The sequence below is a fragment of the Ambystoma mexicanum genome, chromosome 3p, assembly GCF_040938575.1.
Source record: "Ambystoma mexicanum isolate Mex_15411 chromosome 3p, UKY_AmexF1_1, whole genome shotgun sequence".
NCBI lineage: Eukaryota > Metazoa > Chordata > Amphibia > Caudata > Ambystomatidae > Ambystoma > Ambystoma mexicanum.
In genome coordinates this window covers 528,874,443-528,898,925 of record NC_090925.1, presented here as the reverse complement: position 1 = coordinate 528,898,925, position 24,483 = coordinate 528,874,443, and the positions used below count along the sequence as shown (strand labels likewise).

The 24,483-nt window shown below is 43.7% G+C and overlaps 1 protein-coding gene across 2 annotated transcripts in view; it reads left to right on the top strand.

Moving 5' to 3' along the window:
- The first annotated feature begins 796 nt into the window (after nucleotides 1-796).
- Nucleotides 797-24,483, top strand: part of LOC138580587 (protein-glutamine gamma-glutamyltransferase E-like) — a 127,163-nt gene continuing 103,476 nt past the window's right edge. The window contains exon 1 of one of the 2 annotated variants that reach the window (XM_069651243.1): nucleotides 797-994. In XM_069651243.1, coding sequence (XP_069507344.1) covers nucleotides 988-994 — 7 coding nt within the window. In that variant the 5' untranslated portion in view covers nucleotides 797-987. The remainder of the gene's footprint in view (nucleotides 995-24,483) is intronic. The other variant, XR_011304298.1, reaches the window with a different exon arrangement.

Below are 24,483 nucleotides of genomic sequence, written 5' to 3'. Positions count from 1 at the left end.
GGGTTGGAGATATTCTTCTGGACCCTTTGCACAAAAATCCAAGAAATGTGAGGAAGGAAGCAGGGGGGAGCCACGGTGGGCGGTAACCCACCTGTGGCGTGGCGGTGTTTGGGCAACCAAACACAAGAGACAGACTCCGGATGAGCCAGGAGAAAGCGGGAAGGGTCTTCGCCCTTTCCAGACCAGCGCCCCTTGGGAGCCTAAAACGGCAGGGGCGTCTGGGGGGGAACAACAAGGGCACAGCTTCCCCCAAGGAAACGGCACTCTGCCCGCCCACGGACACCTGCAGGGGCAGGCGAGGCTCAGGCGCAAAGGGTTGGGAGAGTTGGGCCTATGATGGACTTTTGGAAAGCAAGGGGGAAGCAGGTTTTGGACACGGAGCAGTCGCCGCATCTTCCAAAGTATTTCCACTAATGTGTGCAGTATGTTTTATGATTTTGTGGAAAATAAATCTGCGGCCTTTTAAGCCAAAAAACTAAGCAAGGCTCATGTCACGCTTTTCTGGGGGGGGAAGGAGGAATGAGCTATTGCTATCTAAGGGGTCCAAAATGGACAGATGCACGGGTTATTAGAAATAGCGTGAATTGCACCAATCTGCGGGGTTGAGTAAGCGCACCGAAACGATTAAATCAGAATGAGTTTGTCAGCCAGCGTCGAAATGCCCCCAGGTCTCTTCAGAGTTTGTCAGCCAGCGTCGAAATGCCCCCAGGTCTCTTCATGCCGTGTGCCTCACCACTGCCTCGTGGGAGCGGTCCGCAGCCTCTCCCAAAGTTGTGCAATTGAATGCCAAAAAAGCAGTGTGAGAAAAATCCCCAAGAGCTGCAACACGCCGCCCTACGTAATTTGAGTGTTGGAAAGGCTTCACGTTTGGGTATAAATATGGGTGCACCTGTCCATGTCTGACAATACCGTGCACCGTCGTGGCCAAGGGTTTGATCAGCACCTGCAGGAACAGCAGACAGCCGGCGGGAGACAGAGACTGCCACCATGACCGGTAAGTAGCATGGAGTCATTAGAGGAGTCGCCTGAGAACTGTGTGCCTGCAGACAGGGCTGTATCTGCCGAATCTAGGCGCTGCGGGAGAGTCTGCTACCATGTGCAATCCCATTCACATTGAAGTTTGGCCACGCACAGGACTGGTCATGATGGAACCTGTCAGCATGCCTTTGCATTCTGTGCTACCCCAGCCATGCCTCTGCCGCTCGCCTCAGAGTACTGTTTTAGGACTGCGGTGTGTTGCCTTTCTGATGAACACAAAGTGGTGCTGGGAGGCTGCATAGCGTGTGGGTAAACAAAGATGAGTATTAAGATATGGAGCCATAGAACGCTGCCAAAAAAACAGCCTGGCAGCAGGAAATAGGTTGCTAAGGGACCATTATGCACTATGCACACTGTGGAGAACTGTCTTGCAGAGCGTGCGAGTGCAGGAGTGAAGATGTTATCTTTTAAGTGTGTTTAAGCCATGACATTGTTCTTACATTTCACATGCATTTTTGAAGCTTACTCATACAGACTGACCAACATGCTATGAGGACACTTTGACAAATGATTTCCTGTCTATCTGCAATGATGCCCATATTAAACAGGGTGAGGGAAATTTCAGTGGAGAAGAGGGGTAAAACACAGAACAAAAGAACTGCTATTTGCGAGGGTGTGAAAGACCTGGCTTTATTGATTTGTTATTAATAATACAATTATACAGGTTTCTGAAAGCGAGGCCTGCTAATCAGCCCCCTTTTCACAAAAGCTCCATGAAAATAGCATAGTGCATCCATGTAGCTTTTCTGAACCAGTTTCCTATCATCTGCAGCCATTGCTCTCTAGTGGCAGAGGGCTGGTTCAAACATCGAATATGCACCCCTGACAGCTGCTGGGGCACCAAGTCCTTGCAAACAGGAGTAACATTTTAAGTTCTGCATCTCTCAAGTAAAATGTCATTATTGTTGCCATGTCAGTCTGGTGACAGGATAATCACTAAGAATAAGTCATGCCTGGTTATGTCATGGGGACTGATAAGAACACACAACTATTAAAGCCACCTCAATTTGATATCATGCAGGCTCGGACTGGCTTATAGGGCAATGTCCCTACCAAAACACAAAATGCTAGTGTGGGCCCTGTGGTTTGTGACCCTCCCAAGTGTGTTGCCCATTTAAGAGGCTCAGTGTTATGTGTGGCCCTCCCACGTGCATTGCCCTTTTAAAGATGGGCAATGACTGTCATGGCCCAAGCGAATAAAAGGAGCAACTGCAGGCACATGCATCAGGCCGGCTGCAGACTCCATAAGGGAATGACTGAGTCTGTGTCTTATTTAGGCCTGCAGGCCCGCACCGTGTGAGCACAGGCCTGCAGGCCATGATGCCATTGGACCCTTGTGCCAGCAAAGTGGCAAGGGTCCGCATGGTCTGGGTATGGCCTGCCCTGCCACCACTTAAGCATGGGTGTTCCCTGGCAACCCTTTGAGGCACTGGGCCTGCTGGTGTCCCATAGCACCCGGGTGCCTGCTGGATGCCAATAGCTGTCCCCTCCCTCCCAAAAGGCCAATTTTTGCAGTCAAAGTGGGCCACTTGTTTTGCCCATGTAACTTCACTATGCAGATAGTAATTTTGACCAGTTTTACAAAATAAATATTCTTTAAAATGCACAATTTGCATCACAAAAACGTCCCCCTTGTGTAAAAGGAATGAATTGCCATTTTTTAACTGTTGGCCACTTTTTCATTGGTGCCCGAGACAATTGTATGCCCCAGTCCGACCCCGATATCATGCACCTGTCAGCCCGATGAGCCCAAGTTAGTGATGTCAAGGTGATATATATTATGGCTACCTTGGCTTTCTCCACTGCTCCAAGTAAGGCAAGAGACAGGATGCTTCCTTCATTTGATTCCTCTGAGAGGAAGGGTAACAACTTCTCTGAGAGTACAGATGCCCTCAATACGAGATCTCCTTGAAACCCTGCTTCAAAGGGGCACTCGCATTAAAAAGGCTAGCTTTATACCAAGGTATTAAATGCCTTGGGGACTTTGAATTCAGCAGGAATGGGAAAGGGGCATGGTTACAGTAGCCAGAGAGGAAAGGTGGCTGCTGAGGATTTTCCCCATCATGGTTTCTCTTAGGGCTCTCTTCCTTCCTGTCCACTCCATTTCTTGCAGGGCAAGACACTCTGGGTATGATGTCAGAAGGGAAGAGTCGCTTGCTGCAACTACAGGCTTGCTTTTGTACAATTCCCTGTGAAATGTTGCCTTTGTTTGAACTTTGGACATGCGAAGAAGAAGAATACACTTTTGGACCTCTGCTAGGAATGCTCTCCATCCCAAAGTCGCCTGACATCGAGGTGAAGACAGAAGGCATCCAATGCAGAGAAGAGCTCTGTCCCCTAATCATCCATCCCCAGGGAACAGTGGGGGTGAACTGCTGTGAACCAAGGCCTGTCACTCTGCTGGCTGCACTGGAACCAGGTTCCACACTAGAGGTGAAGGTTCTCCAGTGGTGCCAGCCGAAGGGGTGCAGAGCAGAAAGGACCCATATTGCCTTAGAGCCCTGGATTGGGGTTCAGAGCAACTTGAAAAGTCCAAAGCAACCTGAAAGCATGTATTTCCACTTCAAGGCATCTTTGAACTGCTTTGCCCCTGGTCAATACCTTTGATCACAATAGGACCTGCACCACTGATGTTGGCACTATTTTGCATCTTCAAACCCGCTGACTGCATCTTCAAACTGGCTAGATGCCATTTAGTACCAGTAGCACTCCTCGCCATTGCAACTTGAATTCTGGCTCAATGCGTGAAGATATGTGACTTGCCCCACCTTTGAGCACCTCTTCAATCCAAGAGAACCTCGCCTTGACCCAACTTGACCACCGACTCAAACCACTGGAAGCCATCATGTCATACTGTGACTAGAGGCAGTGAAACCATCATCTCAACTCAAACCTGTTGGATCCATCGAACCTCATTGTCACTATTGTCAACTTGAACTGCATAAAGCCCCGTCTCGATGAAAACTCACTGCCGACTCGCAGCTGGATCAATGTGATTTAAACAACCAAAAGTGAAATACTGAATCAGTTCTGCATTTTCTTCTTTTTTTTAATGTTGCATTGATGGTTTACAGGAAACCTTACACAACATAATTAACAAATAAGGAAAAAACGAGAACAAAATTAACAACTCTTATCTCTACTAAAACATAAAAGAATAAAAATAAAACTTTAAATACATTCCACAGATAAAATCTTACAATAATGTGATTGTTTTCATCCAGTTCGATAATAAGAAACTTTAAGAAAACATTAAATACTAAGATAAGAGAAACATTGGTACCCCACATACAACGACGCCAAAGCAGATTAGTGGACACATCGTGTTATTACCAGTAATATCCTTGAAACACAAAAGTCAATTGTTAGCAAAATGTGGACACATAGTAACCAAATGTCTCAGGGTTTTGGTAGTTTCCATTATACCACAAAAGCTGCAGATAGAATTGGGTTGGAGGTGCAGTGAGGAATCCTTCCAATGCTTAATCCTCTCATTTGTATGGAGTTGGTTTAGCCTAAAACGCATGTAAGTCATGCGTTGCAGATGTTATGTTATGTTATGTTATGTTATTGAATTTCTACAGCGCTACAAGCCCTAAGGCATCCAAGCGCTCCATCACAAGCAGAAAGGTCGGTGATGGCAACCATGATGTAAGTTAGATAAAAAGTTCTGTCTTTAGGAGTTTCCGGAAAGCCAGAAGATTGCTCTCTATACGAAGCCCTAACGGTAGATTATTCCAGGCCTTAGCCACGAGCACCGGGAAAGAACGACCATTTCCACGGGCTTTCTTAGTCCTTGGCACCTGCAGACTTAGAGTCGTTGTAGAGCGCAGATTTCTTGCCGGTTGATATATCGTGACTTTATCCTTCAAATAATTAGGAACAGTTCCATAGATGCATTTGTGACCTAGAGTCAGTAATTTAAAGGAGATCCTAGCTGATACTGGGAGCCAATGTAGTTCCCTTCTCGCGTTAGAAGTGGGTTCATGCCTCTTCATACCGTGTATTATACGTACAGAGGCGTTCTGGATTTTCTGCAGTTTCTGTACGTCTTCTCTACTAGCCCCCCCCAGCAGGGCATTGCAGTAGTCAAGTCGTGGCAAGATGACAGCTCTGACCAGTTTGGCTCGATTTTTTTCAGAGATGAGAGGGGCCACCTGCCTCAATACTCGTAGGTGATAATGGGTATTTTTTACTATGGCATCCACGTGTGCACCTGCATCCAAGGAGGCTTCCATATAAACACCTAGTGTTTTTACTTTGCCAACGACTTCAATAAAACTATCATCTACGTGGAAACCAGTGAAAGCCTTAGCTAGTCCCTCTCTCTGTTTATTGGGCCCGTAGATCATTAGTTCCGTCTTTCCTGCATTTAAGCATAGCCAGTTTGTGGTCATCCAATCTTTTATTACGCTGTATAACTTATTTAGTTTGAGTTGGTCTGCCTGATGGTCACCTGAAAGTTCCATTGACAGCTGGAAATCATCTGCATAGTTGGTAAAGAAATAGCCCAACTTCTCCAATTCTCTGCATAGAGGGGCAATATAGATGTTAAAGAGCAAGGGCGACAGGCAAGCTCCCTGTGGGACACCACAAAGGATGGTCTCTGCTTCCGAGAAAGCCTCGCCCCAGTGCACCCTGGAGCTTCTACTCTGTAAAAAAGATCTCACCCAGTTGACAGTTTCATTTGCCAAGCCGCCGGTGTCCCGCAATCTGTATAATAGAATCTTATGATCTAAAAGATCAAAAGCAGCACTAAGATCGAGTAATATTAGCAGGCCAGGTCTGCCTTTCTCAATTAATGATAACATCTGCGTCTGGAGGTCAATCAAGGCACTCTCAGTGCCATGAAAGCGGCGGAAACCCGATTGCCTCTCGTGCAGCCTTCCCGAGTTTTCAATATATAATTGAAGTTGAGAGGTAGCAACCTTGTCTACCAGTTTCAGAAAGAAAAGCGTATTAGTAATAGGACGATAATTGGCCGCATCTTTAGGATCCAAGCCAGCTTTTTTTAGAAGGGGGGTAACAGCCACTGATTTAATGACTTGTGGAACAGTACAGTGCCTAAAGGAGGCGTTTACAAATCTGCACAAAAATGGTGCAAAGATGTTTTGATGATCTAATATGATTTTGGATGGAATCAGATCTCCTGGACAACTGGTAGGATTCATGGCTCTCATGGTGTTTTCAATCTCTGCCAAGGTGATTTCCGGGAACTTGAAACCAGTATCCATTGATTTTTTTTCCTCCTCTTCTTGTGGTTCAGTGCGGTTAATCATATGGTTGAAATGTACCTCTTGAGTTAGGGTTTGTTGATGTAATTGCCTCCGAATTTTATCTTGGGCACATGTAAGTTTATCAGAGAAAGCTTTCTGTGTTCTAACACAGTCCTCTTTGGTAGGAATGATTGAATGATTTAATACTTCCGGTTTTTCCCAGGACCTAAAAAGGCGAAAAAGTTCCTTGGTGTCATTATCAGCTGAAGCTATTTGGTCATTATAATAAGTCCGCTTTGCTTCCGCAATAGCGTCTTTGTATGTTTTGGCATGGGTTTTCCAGATAACTCTATTGGCTGAATTTTGGTCTTTGTGCCAGGAGCGCTCTGCTCGTCGCTTAGTGGCCTTTAGTATAGTTAGCTGTGGTGAGAACCATTTTTGTTTATGGTTGGATTTTCTTATACTTTTTAGTTTCATAGGGGCTACTGTGTCCAGTAAAATAGTCATTTGGGAATTATATTTTTCCACAAGGTGGTCCGGATGATCAAAGTCGGTTGTGGCAAGCATGAGTGAGGACAGGCATTCTGTTAAGATTTCTGTGGTGAGAGCCTTATGATTCCTGTGCATTATTTTGCGCGGCAACTCATGTTCATGCTTTTGTGAGAGAGGAAGGTGTATTCGACTAGAAACAAAAAGATGGTCAGACCATATACAGGGTGTAGTGGTGACGTTTGATAAGACAATATTACAACTTGCCATCCAGTCCAAGATGTTGCCTTTAACATGTGTCGGGTCGTTATTATGCACCTGGATATTATTATTTTTTAGCATTTTTTCCAGTTCCTTAGCTTTTTTATCTTTAGTATTCCCTTTCCACAAATTTAAGTCCCCCACTAATATAGTAGCTGAGTTTGTGGATAGAATGGTATTTAGAGCATTTGTAAGCTGTTCATTGAAATTATGGTTAAGTTTCGGTGGTCTATACACAGTTATTATGTTAATACTGAAATTGGGATTTGGGATGAATTTAGTGTGTAGAATGTCACATCCTTCGCAATCAATTTTCGATTCATACATTTTCAAGTCCTCTTTGCATATAACAGCCGCTCCCCCCCCATGTCCATCTTTGCGATGTTTACCAAAAAAGGTGTAGCCTGATGGAGTAGCCTGTTCTATCGTAAGTCCATGCGCATCCGACAGCCAAGTTTCGGTCAGGCACATGATATCGATGTTATTGTCCTTAATGTAATCTCGGACATCTATTGAGTGTTTAACTAGCGATCTGGTGTTGAGGAGCGCTAGATTTAATGTGGCTGTATTCTGGACTGAGCGATGCGCATGCAGAGGCATATTAGGCATGTTTTGGCCAACAATCCCCATAGTGATATCTAACCCAGGAGAAGTTATGTTACTATCCATTAATTGGAAAGTTTGTGTATCAGGAAGAGGGAGTGGTGCATAACTGTCTCCCTTACATAAGGGTATTACTGTGTGTACCACTGGAGAGACATTTACTGTGTATTGTTTCTCCATAAGTGGTGGGCTGACATTAGCTTCTATAGTACATGGCAGTGTTTCCGCAAGTGTACTTACTCGAGTTAGGTTGGAGGACAATTTGCGGTCGAGTGCTGTAGAACGGCATAATGACCTGCTTCGCGCCTCTTCAATTGCAGTTAGGGCCTCCTTAATCCCCATAACCTATATTTCAGTTACGGGTGTAAGGGGGATCGCCGCACCCGCACTATTCGCCACGGACCGCCACAGACCGGCTTGTCTTGCGCGCGCCGGCGCGTGCGCGCCTGGGGGCGGGATAAGAAGCAGAAAGGAACTACAAGAACAAAGGGTGTTGTAGTTTTCTGAATCAGAACGTTTCAGAACGAACGAACGAAAACTATTTCGATCCGCAGGAAGCAGCTGTACTGGGTTCAAAGGAGCAACACCTAGTCAGCGTTAACAATATGAGCAATTTAAGCAATTCACAAATAAAACACCTTATTTTTAAAATTAAATTCTATGATCCCTAAAACAGTTCTTAAAAACGTTGCCTAGCCTGCACTAACAATTCATTTCCCCTATTAACTCTTCTGACTCTTCTCATACAGCAGCTCTAAGTTTCCACGAGTTACAACAATTAAAATTACAATCTACTATCTCTGGTGTAGGAGGAGGCACCAGGGTTTAAGTAGCCGCCACAGACCGGCTTGTCTTGTGCGCGCCGGCGCGTGCGCGCCTGGGGGCGGGATAAGAAGCAGAAAGGAACTACAAGAACAAAGGGTGTTGTAGTTTTCTGAATCAGAACGTTTCAGAACGAACGAACGAAAACTATTTCGATCCGCAGGAAGCAGCTGTACTGGGTTCAAAGGAGCAACACCCAGTCAGCGTTAACAATATGAGCAATTTAAGCAATTCACAAATAAAACACCTTATTTTTAAAATTAAATTCTATGATCCCTAAAACAGTTCTTAAAAACGTTGCCTAGCCTGCACTAACAATTCATTTCCCCTATTAACTCTTCTGACTCTTCTCATACAGCAGCTCTAAGTTTCCACGAGTTACAACAATTAAAATTACAATCTACTATCTCTGGTGTAGGAGGAGGCACCAGGGTTTAAGTAGCCGCCACAGACCGGCTTGTCTTGTGCGCGCCGGCGCGTGCGCGCCTGGGGGCGGGATAAGAAGCAGAAAGGAACTACAAGAACAAAGGGTGTTGTAGTTTTCTGAATCAGAACGTTTCAGAACGAACGAAAACTATTTCGATCCGCAGGAAGCAGCTGTACTGGGTTCAAAGGAGCAACACCCAGTCAGCGTTAACAATATGAGCAATTTAAGCAATTCACAAATAAAACACCTTATTTTTAAAATTAAATTCTATGATCCCTAAAACAGTTCTTAAAAACGTTGCCTAGCCTGCACTAACAATTCATTTCCCCTATTAACTCTTCTGACTCTTCTCATACAGCAGCTCTAAGTTTCCACGAGTTACAACAATTACAATTACAATCTACTATTCCAGATAGAATGGAATGTATTCTCTCGCATGTAAAAAATGTGAATACTCAACATAGTTGATAAAAGAAACAATGCTGTCTGTTGTCTTTAGCCAATCTGCCCTGAATAAACTCATCTTGACAGCCCCCGGTCGCTGCACAAGATCCCACTCAGAGACCCCAATAGAGTCCAATACACATTTCATCCTCAGTGAATACTCTTTGATAGAAGAGACAGATTCTGCACACATAGCTGTGTTAAGGACCTTGTATAAAGAGTTTTCCGGTGGATCAATCATTTTCCTATAGGTAGAAAGCTGTTTACAAGTGTATTTAGCCTTCAAGGCAATAAGACAAAGTTCATGTCTTATAACTGCATGAGGAATAGCCAGTGATAGTCCCAACACCTCCTTCCACAGCTTCCCTTGGATGATATTAAGCATGGAGCCCATATTGTGGATGGACAAGTCAAGGCCGTGAAGGATCGTTGGTTCAAACTTGGCCAGATAGTAACGCCTTAGCGGGAGCAAGGAAAATGTACATTTTCTGTGCCTAAGAAATTTAAATTGGGAGACTGATTTGAGCGTCTTGTCAAGAAGGCTAGTTCTCCAAGATCCCATGGTAGCTTTGTTGGTACGATTGTACACAAGATGTGTAACCACGTTGACCTGATCCACTATTTCAGGTCCCTCGTCCAAGATCAAATTTTTACTTTGGTTCCGCTCGTGAACACCAGGACCTTGGATTTATATGCGCTTGGCAGGAGATTATTAGCCAGTGCATAGGCAAAGAATAAATACATTTTTCTTCTCAGGCCTCTAGAAGATCTGTCAAACCAAATGAAATCATCCGCAAAAGCCATCCATTCCAACTTTGTATTTCCCAGCTTTGCAGGTGCAATGGATGGACCCTGCCACAGTCCCTCGACATCACACACGTACAAACTACAAAGCATAGGTGCCAAGGTGCATCCTGGATTCACCCCTATAAACGCGCTTATCTCCTGCGACAGGGACCCTTCCTTGGTTAAAGGTACACATATGGTGGTATTAGTGTGTAGTAAAGCAAGGAGCTGGACTAGTTTTCTAGGTATGTACACATCAAGCAATTTATGCCAAAGCCTAGATCTAATCACTACGCCATAAGTGCTAGACATATCTAGGCATGCTATGAAAACATCCCCAACTTGTGTGTGTTGCACATAATGTCTGAGTTGTGCCATGATGGTAGCATTAAGGGAGGTTCCTAGCTCTTCCCTGAACCCCACCTGGAACTGGCTCAGGAGATTGAATTTTTTGACAACTTGATTTAAGTCCCTCTGAAGGAGAATAACAAAAACTGTACTCATAGCATCTATCAAAGCGGTAGGCCTGTAGTTGTTTGGGTCAAGTATATCCCCCTTTTCTAGATTAGAATAATGATAGATTGTGCCCAAGAGGCTGGAATAATATGAGTCTGAAAGATTTGATCAAACATAGGTTTCAAAAGTTCAGACCATACATTCGGCACCTTTTTCAAGACAAAAGGAGGGATGCCATCCAGACCCGGGGCACGAGATGGCTTAAGTTTGCCTATAGTCCAAGCAATATCATCTCTTTCCTAGGGGCAAGGACCTTCAACAACCACTCCCAACTCAGCTCCTCTATAATCAGTGAAGTGAGCAGGCAGAGAATATTTATTAGTGTAGTGTTTAACCCATACATTTTCCTGTATAGGGCATTCCGTACCCTTATCATTTAAGACAAAGGTCCGATTGATGGTAGGCCAACATTTTACCTCCTTCTCCTTACATAAGTGTACCAACATGGTCTGGCGTGTCCTTAAATACGAATTTATCCTCAATGATTTAATCAGGTTCTTGTGTGTTTGTCAGATTTTAGATTTAGCAGCCAGATAATCTAAGGCAGAAAGGGACTGCAGTTTTAGGGCGGTCAATTTCCTGTGTTTTAGAATCTTTGATTTAAAGACTCTATCATCGCAAAGATGGCTGAAAGGCTTATTGTAGGCACAGGGACATTCACAAGTGATTTTATAGATACAAGCAAGATGATGTTATATTGAGAGTCTAAAAAGCCTTCTCTCATACTTCGAGGAGTAGGAGAGAGGCTCAAGTTGGCCAAAAAGACTGTGAAGAGATGATTCAATTTGGACACCATCTTTCTGTTCCATATTATCGAGGTCCCCTTCTTATTCACAGAGAGCCCAGCCAAATCTCGTCTTAATACAAAAGTCGGGAAAGGAAGGGTCAAAGAGAATAGTAACAGTAGGTGGTCACCCAAGTCAGTATTAATGTGTTTCAAGTAGCCACACTTGGCCATTAAGCCACTAGAAATATAAAAGAAGTCAATCCTAGAACTGCAATCCCGTCTGTGCCATGTGTACCTAAGAGAATAAAAAGAAGGGCCATAATCCAGCAGAGACATGTCCCATGCTGCAAGAAAGTGGTCCCATTGTTTACCTCGATGGATCCTATGGTGCAAAGAGGTGGAGATGGCCTTAGCATCATTCCACAAAGCGCCCTCAGTGCAATAGGAATTAAACTCACCTCATAAAATGATACTCTTTCCAAAATCCATCTGATACCACACTTGGAATATATCTATCAGACACTCTTTTACAGTCTCAAACATGACAGTCGCGGGATTCCAATAGAGGTTCACTAATAAAACAGGATGTTGACACAAGTACAAGTCCAACTTGATAGCCAGCAACCATGCGTTGCTACAAATGATTTTCCATTTAATCCCAAGGTTATATTTGAAAGCTACAACAAGTCCCCCTTTGGGTAACCCTGGTCCCCTCTAACTGCATTTTCTGTGTTGACTCCACAGGGGTGGGTTTTATAGAAGTGTTAGTTGCTTGCATTTTTTTTAAATTATTTTTATTGAGATCTTATGAAACATACATGAACTTGTTGTACGGCAGTACAAATCAACAACCTGAAGTAGATCTACAAGTTACATCTTTTAACAATTTTCCAACGAACCCAGGGAAGACAGAATAGAAAAAAAGAAAGAGAGTTAAAGGATTCAGAAAAAGGAAAGAAGAATAAAGACCCCCCTCCCCGACCCAATTAGGTTCCCCCCAACCCCCACACCCCCAACCCGGGATCTAGGGTCTATATATCTTGGGGATAAATCAGTCGCTATCGTACAGTAAAGACGGCTGAGTAAAAAGTTGATCCAGTGGCATACGAGGAGGCAGATTGCTTAGCCAAGGTGATTGAAGGCGCTGGGTTGGTGTCCCGGAAGAACTCCAAGAAAGAGTTGCTTACATTTTTGATTGTTTAGTACATATATATATTGATAGAACCTTGATTGGACATTCTTTTATTTTAGAGTCTTAGCTCTATTGCTGTTTGGGTTGCTACTGTTTTCATTCCACACCCCTCCTGGGAGTATATAGCCTGTCCTCCGCCCACGTGACCAGAAAAGGCTAAGGAGGTATACCTGTCAGGTTGTGCCTGTTTTACCTTTATGATTGGGATCAATGCTGTTTTAGTAGTAGTGTCGAACTGAGTAGGTGTTTTAGCCACTATTCATGCCTGTACTCCAGTAGAGTAGTAGTCATTTCACCATGTGGCTTTAAAGCGGATGAATGAAGTGCTTCAGGAAAAGGGTGAAGGCTGGGAAGGCCTGGGGTTTTAATGGGCTAGGTGCAGCTTTCGCATCTGAACTTCAGAGGAAGCCTTCTCTATGGTTGAATGAAGGTTTGATGCATTTCATTTGCTGAATGGCAACTTCGCAGAATAATATTTCTGCCAACATTGCCATTTTTTACCATAATGTTGGAAGAGCCCTTAGATCCCCCTTCAATTCCCCACCACACCCCAATATATACCCTTTTTCACTGACTGACCTTCTCAGGTCCAACTGAGGTCTTTCCTCTCTTCTGTCGCTCTCTCTCTACTTGTGGTGTTCTCCAAGGGTCCAACTTCTCTCCCTGGCTCTTTGAACACTACCTGGAACCTCATGCCCACTGCATCGCTACTTTCTGCTCCAATTTTCTGTATTACGTGGAAGACACTTGGCTCTCTTTCAAGCTCCCATCTGCCACCTCTGCTTCTTCTCTCATACCAGACTGTCTGGCCGCAATTCAGGAATGGTGTGCCGTCAATGAACTCTGCCTTAATGACAGTAAGACTGGGACCCTCCTCATTGGGACACCTGCTCCCTCCCTCTCTGGCTCCCCACTCTAGACCCTCTTCCTGTGCCTTCCTGTGCAGCTAAGAACTTTGGTGTCATCTTTGACTCCACCCTCTCCTTCTTACCTCACATCTCCGACATCTCTAAGAAGTCAAACTATCAGCTGCACCTCCTCCGAGGTATTCTTCCTTTTCTCACTTCCCCCATAAGCTCACTGTCTCCAGAGCTCTGGTCCTCTCTAGGCTGGCCCATTGCAACAGCCTCTTTCTAAATCTTCCTGACTCTACTCTTCGACCTTTACAACTTATCCAGAACTGGACTGCAAGACTTGTCCTTGGCATCAAGCCCAGGGATCGTATCTCTCCAGCTCTGAAATCTCTTCAGTGGCTCCCCGTGGGTGCAAGGATCAAGTTCATATCCCTCTGCATCGCCCACAAGGCTTTCTGGGATCTGGGACTGCTCTACCTCCAACTTTCTCTTCCAAAATATCTTCCTTCTCGAGCTCTCCACTCATCCACCTCCAACTCTCTGAGGGTCAGGCGCTTCTCCAAGCAGAGAGTTGGGCGCAGATCCATCTCCTCGGCTGGGACCTCCCTCTGGAACAGCATCCCTGCCTCTCTCAAACTTGATCAGAACCACCTCCAGTTCCGGAAGCAACTCAAGATCTTCCTTTTCGCTTCCACTTTCTCTCTTCCTCTCCTCTGCTGATGAACCTGACTGCTCCGCGCACTGGTTACCTGGTCACCCTCTGAAATCTGGTACAGGCTCCTGCATGGCCAGGTGAACTCGCACTGCCTCCAGGCTCCTCAGCACTTACGAGTCTGTATCTGTAATCCTACAGTCCCTTCTCTCTGCACTTATGAGCCACCCGCTGGCTGCACTTTTGAGTTAACTGCACTTCCCCTTCCCCTTTCCCCTCCCCCTTGGGATAATTAGGGTTAAGAACAAATATTTTACCCAAGTTCGAATTCGGGGTATTTTGAAACCACAGTTTAATCAACCCATTTTTATCTCAAATGTTCCAAGAAAGGCAGCATACATGAGCTCATTACAAAAATGAAGCTGTTTGTTAAAAACTCTGACTCTTGAACAAAAGAATCACATTTTCTCGAAAAATATTTGTCAAAAAACATGATTCCTTAAAAAAAACCTAATGGATTCATTACAATTGAATGATCGGCTTGTTTTTCAAAAAAGAACCTCTTACAAAATAAATCAATTTATTAAAAAAGCTATCACTATTCGTTAATCTAAAGCCTCTAGAAAACATTCCCAATTAGCTTGCTTTCAAAATACCAAACATTTCAAATTTGAAGCATCATTTCCCCCAAAAATACATAAACGCCCATCACCTTGTAGGAATTAAAGCTTTTGAAGTATACATTTCAATGACAGCTCTCATCTTCACTAGCCTGCATAATCAATGAGGAGCGATGCTTGGAGTAACAGCTGGAGCCGCAGGTTGCAGGCCCGGGGATTATGCAAAGTTACCTGCTAGCCTCAGTCAAGACCAAACTCACCCCTTTGGTGGCCCTTCCCTGTACTCCGGATATCACCATGACACTTAAATCCCATGAGTGATCGCATTTTTTGTTGACTGGGAAAAGAGGAGTGACTTGCAGCAGTAAGGTTTCTGAGAAGTAAAAGCTGCATGCACAGTAAGCGTCAGCCTTTTGCTTTATGTCCAGGACTATTTTTCCAAACCTTGCCTAACTTATAGAAGGGTGGTGATTTATCGCCATGGTGCTGAGAATCCCATGGGCCTAATTCACAGAAGTATTTTATAATGGCAAAGCCCCATTGGAAAACGCCCGGTGAATGATGGCCCATGAGTTCATTTTGGGGCTTCTTTACTGGCTAGTTGCCTGCGTGCTATGTTTTTGCCTCTAATAAGCTGCAGTGTCTGCTTTTTTGGCAGGCACTGGCATTGCCATGCTGTCGCCCAGGGCGTTTAGCAATATATTTCCAAGTATAATGACATGTCTCTTCTTAGGCAATAATTATTGCTACACAAACAGTAAGAGGTTGGCAGACAGCAGGAACTCATGTGAACCTGGAGTCTACTCCTCTCAGTAGCTGCCCACAGAATCCTTTGGCTATAACACTGCGTACTATATTTGTTTTCAATGTATTGGTGATTGGAAAAAGGTGCCCATATGTCCTGCAAAAGCTGTTTATTGCTGCAACATGGGGAGGGTGAGTTGGGATGTTAAACGAGGTAGGAGAACTAAAGTAGGGCCACAGTAATCCATTCTCAGTTGTATTATGAGGCAACATTAGTTGTAAGGACGTGGAAGTTGTTGAGATATGTACAGGGGTGGAGGACAACGGAACATATAGGGTGGTATTACAGAAACACTGGCATGGTTCACTTGCATTTGGAATTAGGGCAAACATTGGTCTAATGGAAAATCTTATTGCACCAGGTCTAAAACATTGGTTCAATGCATTTTTTGCACCTGGGCAAATGGCAAGGATTTTTTGCATTGGGGCAATTTAGTGCTAATTGCACTGGTGCACATTTCCTGTATTGTGCTCACACCCCGTGGAAGAAGAGAAACGCAGCTGAGATCACACAAGTGGAGTTAAGTGTGATGGGGCCAGTAGGTACTTGTCAGAGGCCTGGCTGTGGAGGAGTGGCCTCGTGCAGTTTGACAAGGCTCTTTAAAACTGCCAGGCTATTGTGTAAGTCTATACAAAAAGGGCGAGCATCAGGGGTGTTGCTAGGTCTGGAAAAAACCAGGGGCTACGCCGATGTCGGAACTGTTGGGACCGGGGGCTAGCTAGCGTTTTGGTTGTAGCTCCTGAGATTCTATCCAGGGCAGGGCTGGACTGGGAACTAAAAGAGGCCCTGGAAATAATTACTGGGGACCAAAAGAGGCCCTGGAAATAAAGTTCAAAGTGGCCCTATATGACACATTTTCAGCAAGCCCAATGCTTTTCCTATGAGAACATTTGGAAATACCACACAAAAGAGGCCCAGGGTGCAGAGGTCCACCGGGAAATCTCCAGAGTTCCCTAAAGGCCAGTACACCCCTGATCCGGGGCTACAACCAAAAGATCAGGGGCTATAGCCCCATTAGCCCTCCCACCCTCTAGCAAAGCCTCTGGCGAGCATACTCGTCCTTGGCACTTAAGGGGTTAAGTGAAGAATGCAGGTATACAGGTAAATGATTTTCGGACAGTGTGTATGGGACAGAGTTGTAAAAAGTGGCGGTACTGGCAAGTGGTGCTGTGTCACCAAGATCACGTGGTTATCGGAAGTGGCGTCGCGTGCTTCTTGACAACTCAATTGTCTTGTAAGTAGTGAAGACAAATGGTGTTTGACACCTCTGAAGCGGATAGGATATTACTCGAAATTTCGAGGTTGATTCATGTTAATAATGAGTGAGTGATAACAGAAACAAACGCCGATCAGTGGTTAGATTAGACAAGCTGCAATGCAGTGGATGGACATCTCAAACAGCAGAAGCGCGAAATGAGTGACACCTTTATCTACTGTCAATTATTCAGGCCATGGTGCTGCTGCCCCCCACGTTTTCATTCAGCTGGACTGGAGCACAGGGGAAATGCAGGGAAGAGAGAATAAAATCGGCGGGCAATGAGAAAGAGCCTGGAAGTGAATGTGCACATGCAGAAGACATCTAAACATGATTAGCTGCAAAGTGCTAAATGAAGAGTCAAATGCGTCTGTTCTTTGAAGCAAGCCACTCCAAATTCAACATATTTGAGCTTCTCCATGAGCCCCGTTTGCCCATTTGCCAGTCATTCACCAGAGTGAGGCAACACAAAATGTGGGGGTCCCCCTGCTGAGCCATGCTGAGGGGGCCCCGCCCGACTCTGCAACAAATTACGGGTCGCGCCACACCCTGGGCCAGCCTAGATTACCACACTTGAGTAATATGCATGAATATGCTGCTGCAGGGGTACGCCGGACACTGCACTAGGGGAATTATATAAATATGTGTTTTAATGCATTGCACAGCACACTTTCTGAGAAAAATGTGCTAAAAGACCACAGCAATTGCAATTGTTTTGTAGGGTAACACCAATCCTAAAATCCAATACATGCTAGTCACCAACAGTGTATAGGAACATTAATGCTTTAATTGATATAATGTTTTGCTATTAAAAATGCCATGCCACAATGAAAACATGATGAGGAGATCCAATACAGAGACACAAAAGTGCTGTGTGTGTGTGTTTATTATGTACTCACACAGGAAGTAGTTAGTGGCTCAACAATTTACTTTACATTTCTTCCGATAAGCATGTAAGATGGTTGAAATCGACGAACGGACAAAGTGAGTTATACAGTAGTAGCACAAATAGGTGTCGGCCTCTGGAGTGTAGAGGTCAAAACTTCATTGGGATACATGTTTCCTTACATATTGAGGGGGTATAAGAAGCTGCTGGTACAGGAAAAACACGAGCCTGAGTTATTTGAACTACGTGACACAACTGTATCACTACCTTGTATTTGTCATATTCAAAGATTGTTGTGTGCACTTTTTGTTTACCACGCCTCAGACCATCCCCAGTCTCAGGCTCGTGTTTTTCCTGTACCAGCGGGTTCTTATACCCCCTCAATATGTAAGGAAACATGTATCCCAATGTAGTTTTGACCTCTACACTCCAGAGGCCAACACCTATTTGTGCTACTACTGTATAACTCACTTTGTCCGTTCGTCGATTTCAACCATCTTTCGTGCTTATCGGAAGAAATGTAAAGTAAATTGTAGAGCCACTAACTACTTCCTGTGTGAGTACATAATAAACACACACACACAGCACTTTTGTGTCTCTGTATTGGATCTCCTCATCCTGATTATTTGTTTATGATACGTATACCCACCTGGGTAAATCAGGACCCCGCCAGGTGCCCTATGATTTATAGTACAATGAAAACATGTCCATCTGTCTGCACAATGTAGACTAGTCTAGACACATAATAACATATTACAGTAAATCATGCCAGGCCACATTTAGACTTACCTAGACTGGTTGCACCGAAATGGCAGTTGAAGCAATAACACTTATCATGGTTCTTTAATCACAGATGCCAAGAAAAATATACAATGCTGCAGTAAGAAATGGCTAGACTGGCAGAACCCAAATGCCGGTCTAGCCAGGTAATTATACTTAGCAGGACTGCTTTATCAGAGATGCCCAGTTATAGAAAAGTCAAGCCAAACGAAGAAATGATTAGATTGGCTGCACCAAAATGCCTCTCTAGCCACTAATACCACATATCATGCCTGCTTAGCCTCAACATGGATGAACTTTACGATTTATTGCACAATACCCATCCCACCCCACTCCCCCCACATGTTTCCTCTCACCCCCAACCCCTGCCCCAACCCCCAAAAATCAGCTTCTCGGCCCAGAATTACCTCCACGATCATTTTCCTAGTCCCAGTGCTTACATATAAGGCTCCTTGCCGCATATGTAAGTACTGGGATGAGGAAGAGTGGGACTAGGAGTGATGAATATTAGAGGTAACTAAGCCAGGCATTACCTCCATGTCCCTCTACCTCACCCCAGTACTTGTGTATGATTCAAAGTGCCTCATACACAAGTACAGGGACGAGGAAGAATGGGGATATGAGTAATGAAGATTACCAATAAGTAACCAAGGGATTAACACAAGTAGTGATGCAACACCATTGAGCTGACTGGGCTTCAGTGCCCCATCCCTGAAATTTTGGACTATGTTGACTCGACCTGGCTGATCTAAAGAGCTGTTGCCGGACAGAACAGGACACAGATGTTAAACGGCACTTGGGTTTCGTTGTTAACAAAGACCCAGCAATTACAAACATAATGAAGCATTTCACTGTTAGTACTTGCATTCAAATGCATAATTCTTTAGGCAATTGAAATCTTGATGTGGGTTTAGTTCTTACATGCCAGGGAAATGATCGGAAGGGTACAGAGGGGGAGACCTCTTATTCTCACAGCAGTCCATAAGTGGGTGCTTCCAGACTTAAAGGAGAGAGTTAACTGCTTGTAAAATTGAAACTGCACCAGAATAGGCTCATGAAATGCATAAAGAAGCTAGATGCCCCACACAAATAAGTTTGTCCCTCCCCACCGCCTGGCAAGTTAGCACCTCTGCAACATTTGAAGGGTTAGCAACCCCCTAAAATGTAGGTTTTGTTGCACCCCTGAACACAAGCACACAACCCATACACACACACACACACACACAAACACCCAGCCACCCATACATTTAAGGGTGTACCCTTTCACCATACAGGAACACCCAGGCAGCCACCCATACATTTAAGTGTGCACCCTTTCATCATATGCTCACACTGACAGCCACCTATACATTTAAGTGTGCACCCTTTCATCATTCAGGCACCCCCAGGTAGACCCCCATACTTTTAAGTGTGCACCCTTTTGCCATACATTCAACACGCACACCCAGCCACCCATACATTTAATTGTGCACCCTTTCACCATACACCACACAGCAGCCACCTGTACATTTAAGTGTGCATCCTTTCACCAGAACACTCAAACAGGCAGCCACCTACACATTTCAGTGTGCACCTTTTCACCATACAGTCAAACAGGCAGCCACATGTACATTTAAGTGTGCACCCTTTTACCATACAGGAACACCCAGGCAGCCACCCATACATTTAATTGTACACCCTTTCACCATACACCACAAAGCAGCCACCTGTACATTTAAGTGTGCATCCTTTCACCAGAACACTCAAACACGCAGCCACCTACACATTTCAGTGTGCACCTTTTCACCATACAGTCAAACAGGCAGCCACATGTACATTTAAGTGTGCACCCTTTTACCATACTCTTACACAGGCAGCGACCTATACATTTCAGTGTGCACCCTTTCACCATACACTTACACACGCACACATCATGGAGTTGAGGGAAGTCCTGTTACTTCAAAAAGAAATGTTTTCACCAGTGATTCACCATTCCCTACTATGTTTCGGTAGTATACAACTGCTCACTAGCTAGTTGGCCAGCCATGTTGAGCCCGAGCTGTTAATGAATCTTAACTACTGGCAACCGTTCTGTGCAGATTTCCATTCCATTGTGTTTGACCCTTTCTATGATTCAAAGAGACACACCCCATCCCGAGCTTCTTGGTGAATTCTGCACAGGACCACACGTATCCCAGAGAAAAGGTAGAAAGATGACAAAGCCGGGTCTGTGGCCGAGTGGACTTATGCATCCACTACAGGAGCCTGTGTTTGACCTCATGGTCAAAGGTCCGAATCCCAGCAGATCCACTAAGCCCTTCCTCATTTTGAGGTCAAAAACATGAGTGCCATTAAGTTAGGTAACATTAAACATTTGTTATCTGTCATTAGCGCCATGATGCCCCAGTGGGAGTGAATGTGGGTTCTATAAATGCATCTGTTCTGTAAAGGGTAACATGGGAAAAGACATAAATATAAACAAAGAATAAAATACGGAAACGTTTTGTCATCAGGAAAAGAGCATTTCCAATTGGTTAGGTGATGCCCAACAGGGCCTATGACACATTATTGTGTTACATGCTCTATTTGAAGTTCTTACACATCTATGAAACACGATATTGTAAGTAGAGGAATGATGCTTTCTCAGTGGTATCTTGGTATTAACACTTGATCCACCTGATGATAGAAGTAAGGATGCTTCAAGGATAATAACCACTCCTAGGCTTAATATTTCTACACCAACCAGTGGCAGCATGACCAGCATTTCTTGTGAAATCACATGCATTGAAAAAACTCATTAATGTTAATGAGTGCACCTGGCATCCAGCTGCTGGCGCTGCCCTTTATGTTTCAGAGAATATCGCAATGAAATAGTGAATGCCATCTGTCAAAGAAGATACACTGCCAAGAATGTTTCAGCTCAGGAGGAAGCCCAATTGCTCCATACAGGAATATGACTCTCCATTGCATATCTCTAGTTTCTTAAATCTAGAATATTAGTATAGAGCAATGCATTCAGATGAACTCTGAATTTCTGAAGATTTGGTCAGACCGAGCTTTTCGAACTTCCTTCCACGTTGAAGGAGAGGTTTGCGTGAGTTTGAATTCACTCCCCATTTGCCCTGGAGGCCCATTGAAACACAATTTATTGATGTATAAGCGCCTTACAAATGCACAGTAAAATAAACAAATAATGTTGCATTTTACAGCACACTTTTTTGAAAATTAGTTAAAAGCCACACTGTTGGCAATTGTTTTGTAGAGTAGCTCATGAAAAAATCTAATGGATGCAAGTCAACCACAGTGCAAAGGATCATTTTCCAACACATTTTCATGATGCCATTTCCCACAATGCATGGAAAAATAAAACATATTTTTGGGCTGGCTGTGCATATACATTTCCATGCTAGCTGCACCAATATCTGACAACATTCCCATATCAGACTATATCATGTTTGATTTGCACATAATGCCAGTTATGATATTGTAAGAAAACATAGTCATGCTGGCTCTGCCAATATATGCCAGTATCGCCTTAAAGAACATACTCCTGCTGGCCTTGTCAGTAAAATGGCATGCAACAATTTAAAAGAAATGTCAAGACAGGCTGCACCAATATAGGCCAGCGTAGCCACGTTAAAGAACTCATCACACTGGCTTTCCCCTTGATGCCAATAAAAAATGCAATGCCATGGCAGAACATATAATCATCCTGGTTGCACCAAAGTTGCCCAGTCTAGCCAAGTAATAAAACTTAGGCCAGTCTATATGACTTAATATGTGTGCTTTACTCTTGATGCCCATGAAAACATGTATTGTGACTATGAGTACAAATATCCATACTGGTCCACCAACATAGGCCAATCTTGCCACAAAATATAATTTATCATTTTTACTTTACTCTTGGTGTCCATTCAAATATGCCATGTCACTATAGGTAAATATATCCAGAATGGTCCATCAACATAGGTCAGTCATGCCACATAATAACACTTGCCATGTTTGTGTTACCCTTGATTCCCTGTAACAAATGCCATTCCACAGTAAAAATAAATGGCTAAACTGTATCTCCCAAAGTAGGCCAAACTAGCCACACAATAAGTTATTCTGTTTGCTTTACTCTAGATGAACCTTAAAACATGCCATGTCACAGTAGAAAAATATATCCAGACTGACCAACCAAAGTTGTGCTAGTCTTGCCATGTAATAACACTTATCACATGCATGTGTACTCTTTATGGCTATTAAAACATGCCATGCCATAATAAGAAACAATATCCAGACTGGCCCATCAATGTAGACCCCTTTTGCCATTTTAATAACACTTATCATGCTTACTTTACTCTTGATGCCTGTTAAGACATGCCATGCCACAGTAAGCAATTATATCTAGATTGCTCCACAATGTAGGCCAGTCTTGCCAGGTAATAACACGCATCATGTTTGCTTTACTCAAGATGCTGATTAAAACATTATGTAACAAGAAATGGATCCCAGTACTACTCATCACCTGTTCACAACTGGCATGTACAATTAATACATTGCACAGAAAGACCAGAAGAAAATACTCTGCCAGCTGATATAGAGTTCTGAGTCAACAGAAACTACAAAAACAAAATATGTAAAACAGTACACATGTATTCTATTTCATAGTTTAAAAACATCAAGAATACATATGAAACTTACAAAGTTACAACAAGTGAGTAATCTTAAAAGTACTTTTGTACCAGAGAAACCACTGTACACAAATGTGTGCATCTTTGTTCTTTTCATTCCCTTTGGCATGTAAATTAATACACAGTGCTGAGCAAACATTCATTTGTGTCCAGTCTCGCCGGTTCAACTCCACACATGTTGTGCAAACTATCCTCTACCTAAATAGCCATGTGTACTGTTAGACTTTGAACTATGAAATATTGTACATTTGTACTTTTTTACATTTTTGTAGTTTGTGTTGACTCGGAATTCCTTATCAGCTGGAACAGTTTTCAGTTGTGTCTGATTGTGTCTGATTTGCTAATTAAAACATGCCATATCCTGGCTGATAATCACCCCCACACCTCTATATCTGCAGCCTGGCACACACACACACATGCATTCATACACATTCATCGTTCATGCATTCATTCATTTCTCTCATTCACACATGCCATACATCCATTAATTTCTCGATTAAATTGGCCACACATAAAATAGACACTTTCTCATTCACTTGCGTACACGTATAGATGCAAACACTAGCAACCAATCACAGATACTGATTGAATTTAATTTGTTTTTATTAATAAAGCACTTGCGCCTAAGCCCTGTACAACGTTATAAAAGTGGTACAACAACAATTGATGGTTAGGTCACAAATTATCAAATGAATTGCATTAGGTTGGAGAGGAAATGAGATTGGACTTTAGACGGGAACGAAAGAGAGGAAGGAACAGTGAAGAGCGGATAGAAAGAGGGAGAGAGAATTCCAATTTTTAGGACCGCGTTGTGCAAAGAAGGGAAGCGAGATTGGGCGCACAGTGGTTTAGGCACAGCAAGCGGGGAAAGAGAAAGGGATCAAAAAGATTGAGGGGCACAGTAGACGGAAATTAGTGAAGATCGAAAAGGAGGAGCAAGGCAATGAAGGCATTTAAAATCAAACAAGGAACGTGAAAAAGAAGGCGAGATTCAAAATAAAGCATAATAGAGATTCAGGGTGCCAGAAACAGAGGAACAGGAGGCAAGAGACAGAGTACCAGGAACCGAGTAGATAGAGCAGAGAGCGGCCAGCCCATATGCCAGGAGTCTGATTATCAGAGAACAGCAATAAAAAAAGGGAGATCAAAAAACCGAAAAAAAAATGTTAGTAGCATAGATGAAAAAGTGGTTGAATATGGCAGTTCAGAGAAACTGTGGACATGTGAGTGGAGAAGGGAGGGGAAGATCACTCCAAGATAACTTGCAGTCATAGACAATGCGAGGGGGAAGGAAAGAGAAGTAACAAGCACAAGTGGAATAGAGAAAGATGGAAAGAAGAGAACTTCAGTTTTCAGAGGGGAAAGAAAGATTGGTGAATTGTCTACCTAGAAGTAAAATGTGAACCCAAATTAGCAATGATAGTTGACTTGTGCAGTTTATAGAGGGAAAAGAAG